Source organism: Phyllopteryx taeniolatus, chromosome 14 (assembly GCF_024500385.1).
Source record: "Phyllopteryx taeniolatus isolate TA_2022b chromosome 14, UOR_Ptae_1.2, whole genome shotgun sequence".
In the NCBI taxonomy this organism is placed as follows: Eukaryota; Metazoa; Chordata; class Actinopteri; order Syngnathiformes; family Syngnathidae; genus Phyllopteryx; species Phyllopteryx taeniolatus.
The window spans coordinates 13,010,603-13,027,754 of record NC_084515.1 but is presented as its reverse complement, the minus strand read 5'-3'; the positions used below and the strand labels follow the sequence as shown (position 1 = coordinate 13,027,754).

Here is a 17,152-nt window from a genome sequence, read left to right as displayed (position 1 = left end):
GAAGCATCAGCGACATGGAAGAAGAAAAAACTTAGCGCTCCGTCATTCTGTATCTTTTGCGTCATTAAATTCAATTAATTAGTATAAGGCTACCATGCTATTGCAGACTTTATATAGCTAATGACTCTCTGTACATTTGTGTATACAGTGAACCCCTGCATATTCACGGTTCAGAATTCGCACTTTATTTGCGTTTGTTTTTTGGAACCCGTTCTCCAGTATTTGCTGACGAACTCATCTTTTTGCTGTTTTTGTGTTCAGGACAAAGCAATGAAAGTATTATTTTGGCGGCATGTTGTGTTGTTGTTAGGTTAAATTAATTAACTGGTTTTTTTTTTTGTCTACATTTGAGATGTCCTGTTTTGTTGACGGTCCTTCAGTGCACCTTGTGTGATGGAAAAGTCAAAATGAAAATTAGTTTTCCCCTCTCCTGATGGAGCTACTAATTGCCTGTGTAGTGTACGTTGCCGTTACAATATGCCAATTACCTAACATTTATTAATGTTTGTTAATGCCAAAAGGTGTGTTTAATGACTTATTCAGTTTGTGTAAAATGCTACTGCGCTAACCTCATGTGTAATGTGCTAGCGCGTTATTTAGGCTACTATGCTAGCTATTGATGAGCGTCATGTGAAGGTGGTTTGTTGTGTTCAATAATTCAAACATAAAATACAGTCATCTATGTAACATTCGTTCATGATTGTGTACATCATGAGTGTCAAACTCCTTTTTGTCACAGGCCACGTTCTCTTGGAGGGCCGCTATGGCTGTGAAACCATATGAATGTATGATCACCTCATCTTATTACATATAAACAAAATGATGGATAACTATTTTTGAAATCAGAAGCCAGTAAAAACTGTTTGTTCGACTATCAGTATTAATTTAAGTAATTTATTTATTTTAAAAAGATGATCGGTAACAAACAAAATGCTTGCAATATGTCAATATTTTTAAAAGTGAGAACAATTTGCAATTTTGGTATTTAAGCAGGAAACACAAAGTAGATGCACATGATTTTGTTTCGCGAGCCACATAAAATGACACCTGTGGTGTACATGCTAGATGCATAGTGTTGATGTGCTTGCTGATTATTCTGTCTGTATTTTTACTGAATCTCCAAAGTTTGTCTCTTTATTTTAATTTACCCAAAAAACAAGAAAAATATTATTTGAAAGTCAAAGACAAATGTACACATTTGCCCTGAAATGTAAAAATAATTTCACGATTCAGCCTATTTAATAAATCCTGATGTGTAATCTACACCAGTAGTTCAAATACTCGCCCTGTGGGTTGAAGAAACCGGTCATCCAAAAGGTTTTTGGCCGCCGTGAAAACACCCAGCTGTAAAACTGTCTGTTCCTGTCCAGGAGCTCAGTGAACCAGAACCCAATTGTGGTAGACTCCCACGAGAGCTTCCGCCACAGGTTGGGCACACGGGCGTCAAAGATGTTGTCCAAGGCGTCACGCAGGGTCTGTGAGGAAAAAGTAGAAAAGACAGTGGCGGATATGTTGAATGTACTATTCGAAGAAACAGTGCGCTGTTGCTTAATCTGCATTTATTAAAGACTTTAATTGGACAGTTTATGGAAAAGGTCTTTCAATGACAACTTGCCATTGACCAAAAGCACAGAATCTAAGATGACGATTACTGTAACCTTCCAGAAGACCAGGGTTCGGCAAAGTGTGGACTGTGAACCAGCAGCACCTACCGAGGCACATAAACAGCCTCTCATTGTGGTCCCTCCACACTATGTTGTGTTTGTCCATGTTTATGTTCGGCAGCGCTACGCCACATATTAGTTTTGCCCAGTCTGCCTTATTTCTTCAAACTGCCCTTTCATTTGCCATGAATTGCAAAGGACACCACCATCTGCAGTACAGATAAGCTAGCAATGCAAATGGAACACGTTGTGGCCCAACCTCGCTCATGATGATAGTGCCCTCGATGGCCAGCTTGAGATCCAGCAGAGTGCTGCGCACCACAGAGATGATCCTCTGCATGCGGTCCACCTCCTGGCGCAAGAAGATGTTCATGGGGTTAAGAGGCCCCATCTTCTTCAGATTGGCTCTGACCTGACGCCGGCAAAGACGCATAGTTGAACGACGACATCCGCTCCAGTGCTAATGTTTCCCAGGAAACCGATCCCCACCTCGTGAGGTATGTAGTCACGCGGCAGCTTCTCCAGCATGTCCTCGGCCATGGCGTACACGATGCTCTCTCGGGTGGCCCCCGACCCACCGCCGCTCTCCTTGGGCTGGATGTTGGTGATGGTGTCGAGCACTTCAGCCGAGGTATTTCTCTGGTAGCTGACGGAAAAAAACCCACAACAGATCAGTGTTTTATTTTGAATTGTATTGTATTGTTTATTTAAACTTGTATTTACTTTTAACAATAATTGTATTTATTTATTTAAATTGTATTTATTTTTATGTTAGATTCAAAATGTTATTGTTATTACTGTATTATATTGTCGCTGCTGCGCCCGCGACCTCACCCCAGATAAGCAGAAGAAGATGGATGGATGGATGATGGATGCGTGCTTTGTATTGTATTTTATTTCATTTGAGAAAAAGTTAACTCACACGATGTCAGCGTTGGGGTGCAGCCCGAGTGCTTGCGTGGAGTCCACAGCAGGCAAGCCCTGAATGTAGTCCACGTACTCCTCGATGGTTTTACATATGGGGATTTGGTACTCGGTGTAGAAGCAGAAGGATGGGTCCAACATTTTTTTACTGAACCATACCTGTAATAGGCAAGCAACATTGGAAGAATAAATACCAAAAACAAGGAACTTGGTCAAATTTGTAATACATAAATACACAAAAATGCAATTAAAAATAAAATAGGAAGAAATATGCAAAAGATGAAAAATTCTAATCAAGGCAACTTGAAAAACAATAAATTGGAAGAAATACAAATAAAAAATAGGAACATTCTGATGAATAAAGAAATACAAAGAATTAAATACAATAACAAAATGGTAGAGTAATTATAATCTCACAACTCTAATAAATACCATTGAAAAAAAAAAAAAATATATGAATATAAATTAAATAAAAATGTACAGTTCAATCGATAGTTTTCAAATAATCAAAATAGTATTTCGGAATAGTACCAGGAGTATCGATTCGATTGTGATTCGGTAGTCATAGTTCGTTACTGTCAATACCAATAGCGAATGGGGTTTTAGGAGTCGAGTCCTTGCATTCCATTTTGCCTCAGTGACGTTCAACTAATGGACTCATCGATTACTATGCCAACCCCTCGTAGGTACAGACATGGGCAAAGGTAAAAGGGGTCCTTACCCGAGCAAAACATTTGAGCAGCCGCTTGTCATAGTCATCAGTGACCCTGCCTCCGTACTGCACTTCAGCTAGCATGTAGCGCAGAGTCACCCAGGAGACATCCTTAGTGAGGGCAGATGTTGGGGCAAAAAAAGAAGGTACCGATAAGTGTGGCATATTCCCATGTGTGTGTGTGTGTTTGTGTGTTCACCTTTCTGGGCCCGCAGTCATCCAAGTGTCTTTCCACAAACTCCACGCTGGCTGTGAAGTCCGCAGAGTTGAACTCATACGGAATGTTCCATCCCAGCGGGCCAAATTTACGCCGTTCCTGTGACCATGAACTCAACATGTCAACAATTTTTCAACCGTAGTAAAAAAAAGCAAGTCTATTCAATCAGATTAATCAGATCTCAAGAGTCAAAATTTGAACTCAGCACTTTAAAAAAAAAAAAAAAAAAAAAAAAAAAAAAAAAAAACAAATAACATTGCTGATAGACTGGATTGGATAGTTTATGCACGAACAATAGTTGAGGTTTCTATTTTGTGCACTGTACCGTACTTCTTGTACAAATGTCTATGTATTTCCTCTATCCACTATTGCTGCTGAAACAATGCAAATTTCCCCACTGTGGGACTAATAAAGGTTATCTTATTTTATATTATAAATATTTATTTGATCAATATACTGCACTTTTAAGTTTATAGGGCCCTGTTCTCAGGTGACGTATGCGGCGACGTACAAATTCATTTCCGGCGTCCTATGTCAATGTGTATTATTTTCTCTCCAGACAATTAATTTGGCTGCTATTTTGTTGTTCAAAGTTGGTTACACTCCGCTATAACGCGGTTACAGCCAGACCTGTGTGACAAGTGTATTGTATCACCCAATCACTTATATTGGTGTTTTGTGACTATGTCACGATAGCTTTGCAATTACCATGGCTTCTCTGCCTTTCTCCTCTTAAATACTCTTTGTCCTCCCTTCGTGATAACAATACTGTGTAGTTTATTTGCTGCCATGGAGGTTATGATTAGTGACGATGCTGCGTTGACACCGGACGCAAAGCGAAGTTGCGCCTCCGCTCTGCATCGTGTTTAGGTGTGTCATCTAGCCAGCAGTAGTTTGTAGGTAGCTGGGGCGGCACAAAATAGCATCCACCACTCATTTCCCGATAGTACCCGAACAGCGGAAAGCAGGGAGGTTGGACGACTGTTCAATGCGGACACACCATGTTTTTGAATTTATTTTTTTAACAACATAGTGTTTATCCATCCATTTTCTTTACCTCTTATCCTCACTAGGGTCGTGGTCTGCTGGAGCCTATCCCAGCTATCTTCGGGTGGAAGGCGGGGTACACCCTGAACGGGTGGCCAGCCAATCGCAGGGCAACATAGTGTTTATTTAATCAAATGCTTTTATGAAATGTGTACTGGTAGTACTTGGGGAGACAACTATCTTTAGGTAGTACTTTTTGTAAAAAGTTTTAGAACCACTGCTTTAGAAGTTCTAAAATCCATTGCTTGGTTAAATAAAGTTTCCTTCCCTCTTTGCACATAACCGAGTGTGGTACCTGTACGGCAGAGTGCAAAAAGGCCACGCCGTACAGCAGCGGCTTCCATGTCGGCAGGTTGCTGACTTCCAGCTGGTTTTGCGAGATGCTCACGAAGGTTCGCTTCAAGCTGGCGCGAAGTCCCTGCGGCGGGTCGTTGGTAAACTTGATAGCGGTCTAGAATGACACAGATTCCCAAGTAAGGGTAGTGTTGTGATGTTTCTTAATTAATGCAAGACCAAGAGTTATCTTTCTAGTCAAACCTTTGCAAACAAGAAATTCTACATGACAAAACCAAGGAATGCTATTTTTTTGTTTATATTATTATTATTATTTTAATTCTAGATGGAAAGAAACAGATTTTCAATTGGGTCAATTTGTACAGAGCATTAAATTACACCAAGAGACTGCAATTGTAATGGAACGATAAGAAGTTACCCTCAAGCTCCATATTTTTGACAAAAGGTTAATACTTTTACAGTATGCAGTATATACTGTATATACATTTAAATTTAGAGTGCACATCATTTGGAGAGGAGCAACCAAATAATATTCATTGTGTTTTAGATCACAAAATTTGGAAAGACCCAACTGACAAACACCAATATTTTCACATTCAGATTATTATTTTTTTTTAACATTTGGAGAGAATCAGTGATCATTGAAGTGAATGAGTGAATCATTTTGTTTGAGTTTGTTCCTAACTAGCGAAAAAAAAAAAAGAAGCCCCAGAATAACAACTGAAATGTCTCACTGTATCTAATAAATTTTGGAAAGGAAGAACCTAAAAACAACAAATTATTTTGGATGTGTCAGATAAAATGAAAAAAACAGAACTACGGTATGTGTTATGCAAAAAATTAATAATAAAACAATTTTGTAGTGAAACAACCCCAAAAAACAAACCAATAATGATTTCATGTTATTTATCTCAAACCTAAATACAAAATTATGCAGTTTGAAATCAAGGAGGGGAAAGGGAGGTATTTCAAATAAAATGGGCACCTGTAGGAGTGTGATAGAGAAGAGGTCGTGTGGTTCGGTGGTGACCCACACCCTGAAGGTTTTATGGACGGTCTCTGTGACTGTGACGGTCTCCAACAATTCGTCCATGAACTCCAGGCCCAAGTGACAGTTCTGCAGGAGCACCCAACCTCCCTGCGAGCATCAATGTAGGGTTAGATGAGCCGTTAAATACATCAGGCCATAAGAGCACACTGAAAAAGGAAAAATGGCTGCCATTCATTTAAAGTGCATTTCTGGTTTAATTAGCCCTTCTACGGCTTTTTGCTTTGTGTGTTAGCACTAAGCTAGTGGGCGGTTGTCAAAGTTGTGTGGTTTGCTTAAACACACGTAATTGTCTTTGTTCTATCGTTAATAAACTTGAACTGGGAGCGGCAATATACAGCTTGAAGAAAGCACTTGAAATGAGGAAGGAAGGATTAAGAAAAGGACAATAAGGTAGGTCAGGAATGGAAAAAGAACATTACAATGGAATCAGCGATGGAATGCAGAGGAAAACAGGGAGGAAACACGCCTGTTTCAAAATTCTGGGATTGAATCCTGACTCGAGAAGGAAGAAAGAATGTGATGAGGAAGAAATAAAGAAAAAGGACAAGAAAGTAGGTCAGACGGCTAGAAAGGAATCAATGAATGGAAAAAGGAAGAAAGGACATTAGAAGTGAAAAATAAGTAGTTTTCATAATAGATTATTTTTTTACTTTGTGTAATTTTTTTTTTTACTGAGGCAAAAGTAGTAGTACTTTCTATTGGGATCAAATAAAACACGATTTGAACTAAATAATCATAGCTATCAATTGAAACAAAGTAATAAATTCAGCTGAAACAAATGATTTTGTTGAAGTTGGTCCAAAGTATCATTATTTTCAGCAAAGCAAAGCAGCGCAGAATACATACCTCCACCATTGAGGTGCTGACAAGCTTCCTTGCGTGCACCTCTTGCCCTTGCCCCATGGAGATCGACTTACATCCTGGGAGACACGACAAGACAGTGACACGGGGAAGAACGGTGCAAAGAAAGAGAAAAATTGGTGGGGGTTCAGCCGACTCACCAATATTGAGCTTCTTGGCGAGGGCTTCTATTTGGTTGGTGGGATCCGAGCCCATGGAGAGGAAGCAGATGAGCGGCGTGCGGATGTCGCTCTCCTCCCACGTGCCCAGCAGGTTCAGTAGGACGGGCTCGGCGAACTTGGGGCCCAAGGAGTCTCCCACGTACTTCCTGGCCTGAGCCAAGGTGCGGTCCGGACACCAGGACCTGCCGAGGGAAAAGAACATTTACATAACATACATCCCGACCCCGCCTGTGTGGAGTTTGCATTTGTTCTCCCCGTTTTCTCCGGGCACTCCGGTTTCCTCCCACATCCCAAACACATGCGTGGTATGTTGATTGAAGACTCTAAATTGCCCGTAGGTGTGAATGTGAGTGCGAATGGTTGTTTGTATCTATGTGCCCTGCGATTGGCTGGCGACCGGTTCAGGGTGAATCCAGCTATCTCGCCCGAAGACAGCAGCCAGTGACCCTAGTAATATTCTCATTTTTGCGTTTGACTGTTTGTCTTGTTCAATAAACGGCTGAAAGCTCATTGGTGACTGGGTCTCACCTTTCCCACATGCGAGGGCATTAGTAATTGCTGTACTTTTTTTTTTCACTTCACTAGAGCGGCAGCGAATCTTACCTTTAAGTTTGTTGGACCCTAAAATTTTGACTCACAGTACAAAGCATAAAATAGACCAAGCGATAGCTTCACTTTTCCTCAATAAATAAAATCACCATTTGTTTTATTTTTTAAAATCTTTGCCTGATATTTACATTTGTTTGATGATCTTAATTTAAGTGGGGAAACTGCCAAAAAATAAGAATTTGAGAAGGGGGCAAGCACATCCCTCATGACTACCTCACGCGCTGGAAACCTGTCATCTTGAATGGCCAGTGTGAAAAGGGTTAAAAATTACCATTTCACTCCACAGGGGAAAAAAAAACATTTTATTGTGGTACCTGATTAGCATGAGTTTACTGAAGACCTCCAGATTGTTGTAACCATCTGGGATGACACCTTCCTCCGGGGCATCGCCATTGGCCCACACTTTCCAATGCTTTCCACCCTTACCCACCTGCAACATGGAACGAGCAACACGGTGTGATGAGACCCTCGCGGAAAATCGAAAGCCGTGAATTCTAAGAAAGCCGACCTGATTGAGGATGTTCGAAAACTGCGGCAGTTTACTGAGTTCCACTAGGTTCAGCCACACAATGTCGAGGACCCAGCTGAAGGGTTTCGGGGGGCACGCCTTCAGGTCAAGTGCAGCGCCACCTGCAGGAAAAGCACTAAGCTAAATGATTGTAAGCTTACTTTTTCATCCTATCTAGAAATGTGGCTTGTGCTCACACCTAAACTTTCAAGAGAAATATAATGTACTGCCATAAAATAAAAAAAAACATTATATACACACTTTTTTTTTTTTATCTCTAAATTTGGAGAGAAGCAACCATAAAATAAAAAAAACATCTCATTGTGTCTCTGGTAAGAAAGAAAAAAAAAAAAAAAGGATGAAAACCACCTGTTTTGTGTTTTGGATCAAATGCAAAAAAAAAAAAAAAAAAAAAAAAAAACAAAAGCAAACTTTCAAGATTAACCAAAAATGACCAAATACATAATCACACTGTGTTTTAGTTTAAATACGTTTAAAACTCACGAAATTGAGGGAAGCAACTATAAAACAACAAAACTGGTATCCTATTGTGCTTCAAGTTTTTAAAAATTTGAAGTGAATTATCCAAAAAACTAATTTATCTTATGTTTTGGATAGAGATTGTAAAAACAACCTAAACTATAATCTCATTGGGTTTCAAAAGTGAAAAAAGAAAATAAAAAAAAGTAATAAAATCTAATTGTGTAATGACATTATTTCTTATAAAAACTGAAAAAAAACATGTTTTGTGTGTTTTGTTTGGAGAGAAACTACTGGAAAAACAACAAAATGACCAATACCTTTGATAAGAGTCTGAAATTGGCTGTGCTGTATCCTGCCATTCTGCAGGTCGATCTTGAGGGCCATGAGCATCGTGAAGATGAACTTGTGATTTTCGTACAGCCCTCTCACCGTGTACCTGAACACTTCGAACGTCAAGTATTCGATGATGTTGGCAATTCGTTTGCTCGTTTTGGCAGACTTCTCTGACCTGCGAAATTCACGTTTATGATAAAAAATAGTAACGGATACAGGGAAAGGGGGGCAACACCCCCTCCCCGCCAGAAAAGGAGCGACTTTACCTGGCCAGTGAAATGTCAAAGATTTTGAGGAACTGACTGAGGGAGGTCTGGTACATGACGTTGACCATGCTCATCTCGGTGATGAGGAAGTAAAGGATGCTACCTCGGCACGCCACTGCACGGTACTCTGACTGCGCCGCCTTGATTTTCTCCTCCGCCTCGGCCGCGACGCTCAGCTTGATGCTCACCTCGGCGGCCGTTTGCTTGGTCGTGCTCAAGATGCCAATCATGGAGTCGTCGTCCACCAAAGAACCTGTGGCCCACATGGACGAAAAACGTCCCGAATGTATTCCAACACTGACAGACAAGAATTCACAGGAGTGGTTTTGGACCTTTAGTGGTGCTAAGTTTGTACAGCAGGTTGTCCTCCAGCTCCTGCATCTTCCTCTTGTTGGACGTTACATCCTCAATGAGTTTCAGTCTCTCGTTCTCTAGTTCCTGTCAAAATTGTCACAAGAGTTGAAGGCATGCTCTTACCAGCTCAATCAGAATAGTTTTCATACTTTACTAGTTTGAAGATAAAGGGATGGAGAAAGAAAGTAGAAAGAAATGACCAAAAGAAAAAAACAAAAACTGTATTTGTTTTTTGGACAAAAATGAGAAAAAATACAAATTAAAAAAAATCACAGAATTTAGATGAGAAACAACTGAAAAACTAATTTCTGAGTAATAATAATACTCTGTGTTTAACAAACAAACATGAAAAACAACAAAACCATGAACTATAACAAAGACACTTTCTTTGTTTTTTGATTTAAAAAAAAACCATTTTCAAAAGTTGGGAGAGGAACAAGAGAAAATCAACAAATATCCATACTGGACTATGGACACAAACCTTTTTTTCAGCAAGGATGACGCGGCCCAGCAGCTGGTCCTCCAGGCCTTTCATGTTGACAGTGAAGTCAATGATGGACGTCTTGGCGCTCACCTCCGGAGTGTACGACGGATTTGGCAGTTTGGTGGTAATGTAGAGCCGGAACTTGTTGGACACATCCACATCTTTGTCTCCCACTTTCACCTCCACAGGGAAAATCCACAAGATTAATTTAGAACGGCCACACTTTCACGATTTTACAACTACCTTGCCAAAAGCGCAAGGTTAGAGTCTGCATTTGTGTATTAGCAAGAAAAAAAAAGAAAATTTGGAGGGAAACAACTGAAAAACAACAAAACCATATTATATTATCTCATTGTGTAAAAAAAATAAAAATAAAACAATTAATCTACCTGGCATGAAATAGAATTACCTTAAAGTTGGAGCCAGACTTGAAGAAGTTTTTCTCCAGGACGTTGTCAAGGGCGGGGTCCAGCTCCTCGCCCACATCTTCGATAAGTAGCGGCCTGCCCAAGGATATGGAGTCCTCTAAATGCGTACGAAAGAACTTGTGGTTGAGGGACGTCAGCTAGAAGCGAGACAACACCCCGGCGTGAGATTTGGGGGTTTCATTTCAGCCGTGGTTAATGAACCATACCTGCAGGTTATTGGCCTTTTCCTTTGCAGCGATCCAAGTCTTTCCCTGAGTCTGGGGATCGACCAGGAGAGGATACCTTGACGCTTTGGTGACGATGATGCCGTTCTGCACCGACAGGTCATCTCCGGGCAGCCCCTGAAGATTCCACTCGCTGATCTAGAACAGACAAACTCAAGTTATTTTCCTCCCACCCATGAATCAAACTGCAGGCTTATTTTTCTTGTTCTTACAGTAGGAGCGTCCACCAGCGTGGCGATCAGGTTGAGGTCTTCGGTGAAGGGGATTTGGTTGGACACCAGCTCGTTCTTCCACATGTCCAGCAACATGTCGCGGAAATTCTGGTTGAAGGGGCCGCAGTATGACAGGAAACCGGTGAGCTGCAGGACATCGCCGACCAGTCTAACCGATGAAAAAAAGAAAATAAAAGTATACTTGAGTCTCTTAAGCATCTCAAATGTAAAGGGAAGCCAAATTGTTTTGCTTTTATAGTATTTGGTATTTAAAAAAATATATAATTGCAACATTTGGAGAGAAGTACTGGGAAAAAACTCGCGCCATTTCGGATAGATTAAAAAGACTAAATTTAGAGAGCAGCAATCAAATTATAAAACGGATTTTTCTTTTTCTTTTTTTCAAATGAAAACAAACTTACAATATTTAGAGAGAAACAACCGAAAAACAACTTAAATATTACTACTTTGTGTTTCAGATAAAAATGAAGAAAATAAAAAACTATTTTAAAAATTGGAGGGAAACAAGCAAAAAAAAAAAACAAATTATCTCAATGTGCTTCGGAAAGAAATTTAAAAAACATGAAAAATTGGCAGAGAAATGTTTTTTTTTTACATCACTAATATTGGAGCAAAACAACCGCAAAAGCAACAAAATTATTTTGTGTGTTAGGAATTTTATTTTTAAAAACATTGCAAAACTTGAGAGCAAACCCAAACAACCCAAAATGTAATCATCTCAATGTATTTGAGATAAAAAAAATAACATTTTATACAATTCGAAAAAAACAACACCAGTGATTTTTTTTTTCTTTGTGATTTTGGAATTATTTTATTTTTTAATTACCCAAAATTAGGAGGGGGAAAAAAAAAACAGTTTTCTGTGTTTTGGATTTTTTTTAATCACACAAATTGTGAGAGGAAAAAACAGCAAAATTGAACTTTAGTTTTAAAATATCTCAAAAACAAAGAAAAAAATCTAAGCATTTGGAGAGAAACAACTGAAAAAAACAACAACATTGGGGGAAACAACTGAACATCATCAAAATAGAGTAGAAGAAAAACACATTTTGGAGAGAAACAACTGAAAAATCAGAAACTGATTTTATTGTGGGGTTGGGATAAAAAACAATTAAAATTCAGAAAAAAAAGACTTTTGTGTTTCAGATATTTAAAAAAATAGAACTTACAAATATTGGGAGGGAAGCAACTGAAAAAACAACAACATTGTTTTTTCTTTGTTCATCCATTTTCTCTACTGCTTATTCTCATTCCGGTCGGAGGTGAGCTGAAGCCTATCCATGCCCACTTCAGGCGAGAGGCGGATTACACCCTGAACTGCTTGCCAGCCAATCGCAGGGCACAGACAAACAACCATTCACACGTACGAACAATTCAGTCTTCAATGAACCTAACGTGCATGTTTTTGGAATGTGGGATGAAGCCGGAGTACCCGGAGAAAAGCAATGCAAGCACAGAGAGAACATGCAAACTCCACAAGGATTCGAACCCCCAACCTCAGAACTGTGAGGTGGATGTGCTAACCACTAAACTAAGGTGCTGTTTTTTTTCTTTGTGTGTGGGACTAAAAGAAAATATATTTTCACTTACCTTTTGATCTGCGATTTAAATTCTTTGCTTTGCTGAGTCCAGCGAACTTTCTCGTTACTCAGTCCGCCGATTAGGTCTGAGGCGGCCTGCATTTTGTTCTTACACATCTCGGAACGATCCAGCAATTCCTAAAGGAATTTTTCTCAAGCGTTAGCAGCATGCACTTTCTCTACCGTTAAACTGTAGTAGCCAACCTGCTTCTCTTTGCTAGCGGCGTCGCTCTTCGCCTGCACCAGGCCGAGCTCGGCTTCCTTGTCGGCCAGCGTGGCCTGAGCTGCCATTTGCTCAGAGCTGGCCTTTTTGTAGCGCACTTGTTGAACTACCAGATTTGCCTGGCCACAAACAACACCATACGGTACGTTCACAAAATGTCATCATGCCATTAAAAAAACGCTAAGTGTTAATATTGTGTAAGATAGCGGTTACTGGTCGGAATAGTTGAGTGTGCCTTGGACCTTTGTTATATTTATTTTACGCTGGATTATTTTTAGTCTTCCTCTTGTTGGGCATTGAATTCTCAATGAGCTACACAGCCTCACGTTCTTTAATTCCTGTCAAAAGTGTCGCAAGAGCTGAATCATATCACAATGTTGCGGCTAAAATAACAATGAATGAAATGAAAATGAATTAAAAACTAAAAAAAATAATAATAATCTTTGTAATTTTGAAAAACGTCAACAAGAAATTTGGAGCTAAACAACTGAAAAAATGTATTTCCTCTGTGTTTTAAATACATAATTTTCACAAAAATTGGAGAGAGCAATACAAAATCACATTTTGGATAGAAATAAACAAAACAATAGAAACAACTGAAAAACAAAAACAAAAAATGTGTTCCAAATAAAACTCTAAAAACTCGAGATTTGGAGAGAAATAATTGAAAAACAACCAAAAATTAATGTTCTTTGTTTCTGATTTAAAAAAAAAAAAAAAACACACACAAAATCAAATTCTGTCATTGAAAAAATATTAGATGACCCTTTTTTCTTCGATTTGTTGCTCATTTGAATGGTACTATCCATCTTGGTACCATCCATCCATCCATTTTCTTCCGTGTATCTGAGGTCAGGGGGCAGTAGATTTAGCAGGGAAGCCCAGAGTTCCCTCTCCCCTGTGACTTCGTCCAGCTCTTCCGGGGGGGACCCCAAGGCGTTCCCAGGCCAGCTAGGAGACAAAGCCTGGGAGACAAAGTCTCTCCAGCGTGTCGTGGGTCGTCCCCGGGGTCTCCTACCGGTGGGACATGCCCGGAACACCTCCCCATGGAGGCGTCCAGGGGGCATCCTAATCAGATGCCCGAGGCACCTTATCTGGCTTCTTTCAATGTGGAGGAGCAGCGGCTCGACTCTGAGCCCCCTCCTGGATGACCGAGCTTCTCACCTTATCTCTAAAGCTCTCTAAAGAGTCCGGACACCCTGCGGAGGAAACTCATTTTGGCCGCTTGTATCCGGGAATCTTGTTCTTTCGGTCACGACCCACAGCTCATGACCATAGGTGAGGGTAGGAACGTAGATCGACCAGTAAATTGAGAGCTTCACCTTTCGGCTCACCACAACGGACTGATAAAAAGTCTGCATCACTGCAGACGATGTACTGATCAGTCTGTCAATCTCCCGTTCCATTCTTCCCTCACTCGTAAACAAGACCCCAAGATACTCGAACTCCTCCACATGGGGCAGGCACATGGGGCAGGAGCTCATCCCCGACCTGGAGAGGGCACGCCACCCTTTTCCAACTGAGGACCATGGTCTCAGATTTGGAGGTGCTGATTTTTATCCCAACCGCTTCACACTTGGCTGCGAAGCGCTCCAGTGAGAGTTGGAGATCACGGCTTGATTAAGCCAGCAGAACCATATGAACTGCAAATATCAGCGATGCAATACTGAGGACACCAAACCAGACCCCTCTATGCCTCGGCTGCACCAAGAAATTCCGTCCATAAATGTTATGAACGTTATCCGACCCATATGACAGGGTTCGGTACCCCATACTCCCGAAGCACCCCCCACAGGACTCCCCGAGGGACACTGTCAAACTCCTTCTCCAAGTCCACAAAACACATGTAGACTGGTTGGGTGAACTCCCATGCATCCTGGTACCACTAAAGGTATATTACCTGAAAAATAAAATAACCATGACAAAAACACAGCTGATTCCATAGTACTTTATGTCCTATTTGACATGTTTAAGCTTATTTGCATTCCCGTTGATCTTGGAAAATAGCTAGATATCAGCTTTTAAATTAAATTATTTTGAGTTATTTTTGTTGTCATAATGATATACGTCCAAACAAATGTACCATTAGTTGGACCATCCAGCCATCCATTTTCTGTACCGCTTTATCCTCACAAGGGTCGCGGGCGTGCTGGAGCCTATCCCAGCTCACTTCAGGTGAGAGGCGGGGTACACCCTGAACTGGTCGCCAGCCAATCGCAGGGCACATATAAACAAACAACCATTCATATAAACAAACAACCATTCGCTCAACACATTCACACCTAAGTCCTTAATCAACCTACCATGCATTTTTTGGGATGTGGGAGCAAACTGGAGTGTCAGGAGAAAACCCACGCAGGTACGGGGAGAACATGCAAACTCCACACAGGCGGGGCCGGATTTGAACCCCGGTCCTCAGAACTGTGAGGCAGATGTGTCGGTCACCGTGCCCCATTAGTTGGACCAGGTCATAAAAATTAACAAGAAACTGAAGAAACAAGAGTGGTGTAATATTTTTTCCCCATGACTGAGCTTTTCTTTCTCTGTGTTTGGGAGGGAATAAAAAACACGAGATATTGAGAAAAACTACAAAAAGAATTTTTTATTTGTGATTCGGATAAAAAATATTTTTCACGAACTTTGGCGAGAAGAAACAAAAAGATTATTTCTAATTGTGTTTATTTCTATCGTGCAAGGGGGCATTTATCATAAGATTATTTCTTGATGTTCTATTTTGATAATATTTCCATGTAGCTCAGTATCTCTCTGCCTGTGACCCAATCAAATTCACTAAAGTTGTGTTAGACCAGCGGTATACCTTGCGCCAGGATTTTGACATGGTCTGAGCAGGTGTAAGTTTCGACCAACTTTCTGCCACCAAATTGTCACTCCGCCGGGCACATCTCCAAGGACACACCTTTGTTGTACCAGACCACCCAGCTTGGTGCAGAACGGTCTGCCGAATTGGCAAACACGAGCTTTGTGTTTGCACGAAAATCAGCATCCGCCGGCAATAGCGCAACGGCTGCAGATGCGCTGTCTACGAAAATACAGCCCTAGGTGTCAAGGGGGCCCAACACGGTCCGAATGGCATAGTCGTACGAGTCAACTCTAAGCGTGCATTATCATTAGTGACGGTTGCAGTTTACCTTGAGTGGCAGCACTTCCTTGTTGATGTCGTAGAAGGTGGCCATAGCCCTGGTCCACGCGAGCAGCCCGGCCACGCTGCCGCATACCTTCTTGGCGTTTTCCATGGTGTAGTCCTCCATATCAAAGTAGGGCTGCAACAGCTCCACCGTCTCCTCGTTGATCTTGTCCTTGTAGAACTGCTGCAGCGACGTCAAGAAGCCCGTGCTGCCCATCAGCTGAAGAAGACGCCAAGAAAGACGAAGGTGAGAAAATTATTGTTAACGTTTTTATGTGAGGGATGTGTTTATTGATGTGATCGTGTTTTTAGATTATTGATATAATATGATATTGTGATCTGACGCACCCTGAGCGCATCCGGCCACGACGGTTTGATACAGGTCCCCAAGTTGGGATCCACGATAACGGTCTCCACCTTTCTTTGGAACAACAACAGGCAGCAGTCCATGATCCTCATGATCAGGTGTGGAGGCTTGGCCAGTTTCCTCACAGTGGCGATATCAGCAGGCTTAATGGTCTGTCGGATATATTTTTAACAACACACCGTCAGGCAATGCACTCAAAAATAAAACAAATATATAAAATTGAAAGTCGGTCTGGGGTCTATGGCCTAAAAAAAAACAACAACAAAAAACATTACATTTCTCCCCCCCCCCCCCCCCCCCCCGAAATCAAATCACCATCAATCATTGGATTATAATCTATTTTCACGCATTCAAACAAAAGAAAAATGTAATAAAAAATAGCATTATTATTCAAAACGTGGATAAAGTAGCCCTTTAAAACACAATACTTAAAGACCCTGTAAAGCAAAATAATTTTGTTGCGGGCCAAATTGTAGTTACAGTTTCCCTCAGAAGGCCGTTAAGACAGGGAAACCATTTAAAATGTTGAATCACCTCATAGTATTCAATATACACACCAAATTGATGGATAACTAGTTTTTGAAATCAGAAGTCAAGGAAAGTTTTTTTAACTATTGATCAAGTTACTGTAAAAATGGATTTGGTAACAAAATAAATGTTTTTGCAATATTCATCAATCCATCCATCGTCTGTACCGCTTTATCCTCACAAGGTTCGCGGGTGTACTGGAGCCTATCCCAGCTATCTTCGGGCGAGAGGCGGGGTGCACCCCGAACTGGTCGCCAGCCAATCGCAGGGTTTTTCCAATATCTCATCATTATTATTTACTATATATGACAATTTGAAATTTTGGCGAACGTGATATTGCAGGGGGAAGGCGGAAGGGATTCACGCGGTAGCATTGTAGCGCCTTGCATGGATGAATGTCAAACAATCTGACAATGACTGAGTCTTAATAAAGCCTTACATGGGGTGTGTGGCTGA

The 17,152-nt window shown here is 40.9% G+C and overlaps 1 protein-coding gene across 3 annotated transcripts in view; it reads right to left on the bottom strand.

Annotated features, from left to right (window-relative positions):
* Positions 1-17,152, bottom strand: part of LOC133488972 (dynein axonemal heavy chain 8-like) — a 61,030-nt gene that overhangs the window by 4,752 nt on the left and 39,126 nt on the right. For all 3 annotated transcript variants that reach the window (XM_061797553.1, XM_061797552.1, XM_061797554.1), the window contains exons 69-91: positions 16,150-16,320; positions 15,806-16,021; positions 12,638-12,775; positions 12,444-12,571; positions 10,833-11,001; positions 10,603-10,758; positions 10,378-10,533; positions 9,966-10,148; positions 9,463-9,568; positions 9,131-9,383; positions 8,849-9,039; positions 8,049-8,170; positions 7,855-7,970; positions 6,911-7,113; positions 6,756-6,829; positions 5,844-5,996; positions 4,860-5,015; positions 3,500-3,616; positions 3,310-3,411; positions 2,587-2,747; positions 2,154-2,310; positions 1,924-2,076; positions 1,286-1,475 (exon numbers count right to left, since the gene is read on the bottom strand). In XM_061797553.1, coding sequence (XP_061653537.1) covers positions 1,286-1,475; positions 1,924-2,076; positions 2,154-2,310; positions 2,587-2,747; positions 3,310-3,411; positions 3,500-3,616; positions 4,860-5,015; positions 5,844-5,996; positions 6,756-6,829; positions 6,911-7,113; positions 7,855-7,970; positions 8,049-8,170; positions 8,849-9,039; positions 9,131-9,383; positions 9,463-9,568; positions 9,966-10,148; positions 10,378-10,533; positions 10,603-10,758; positions 10,833-11,001; positions 12,444-12,571; positions 12,638-12,775; positions 15,806-16,021; positions 16,150-16,320 — 3,571 coding nt within the window. The remainder of the gene's footprint in view (positions 1-1,285; positions 1,476-1,923; positions 2,077-2,153; positions 2,311-2,586; positions 2,748-3,309; positions 3,412-3,499; positions 3,617-4,859; positions 5,016-5,843; positions 5,997-6,755; positions 6,830-6,910; positions 7,114-7,854; positions 7,971-8,048; positions 8,171-8,848; positions 9,040-9,130; positions 9,384-9,462; positions 9,569-9,965; positions 10,149-10,377; positions 10,534-10,602; positions 10,759-10,832; positions 11,002-12,443; positions 12,572-12,637; positions 12,776-15,805; positions 16,022-16,149; positions 16,321-17,152) is intronic.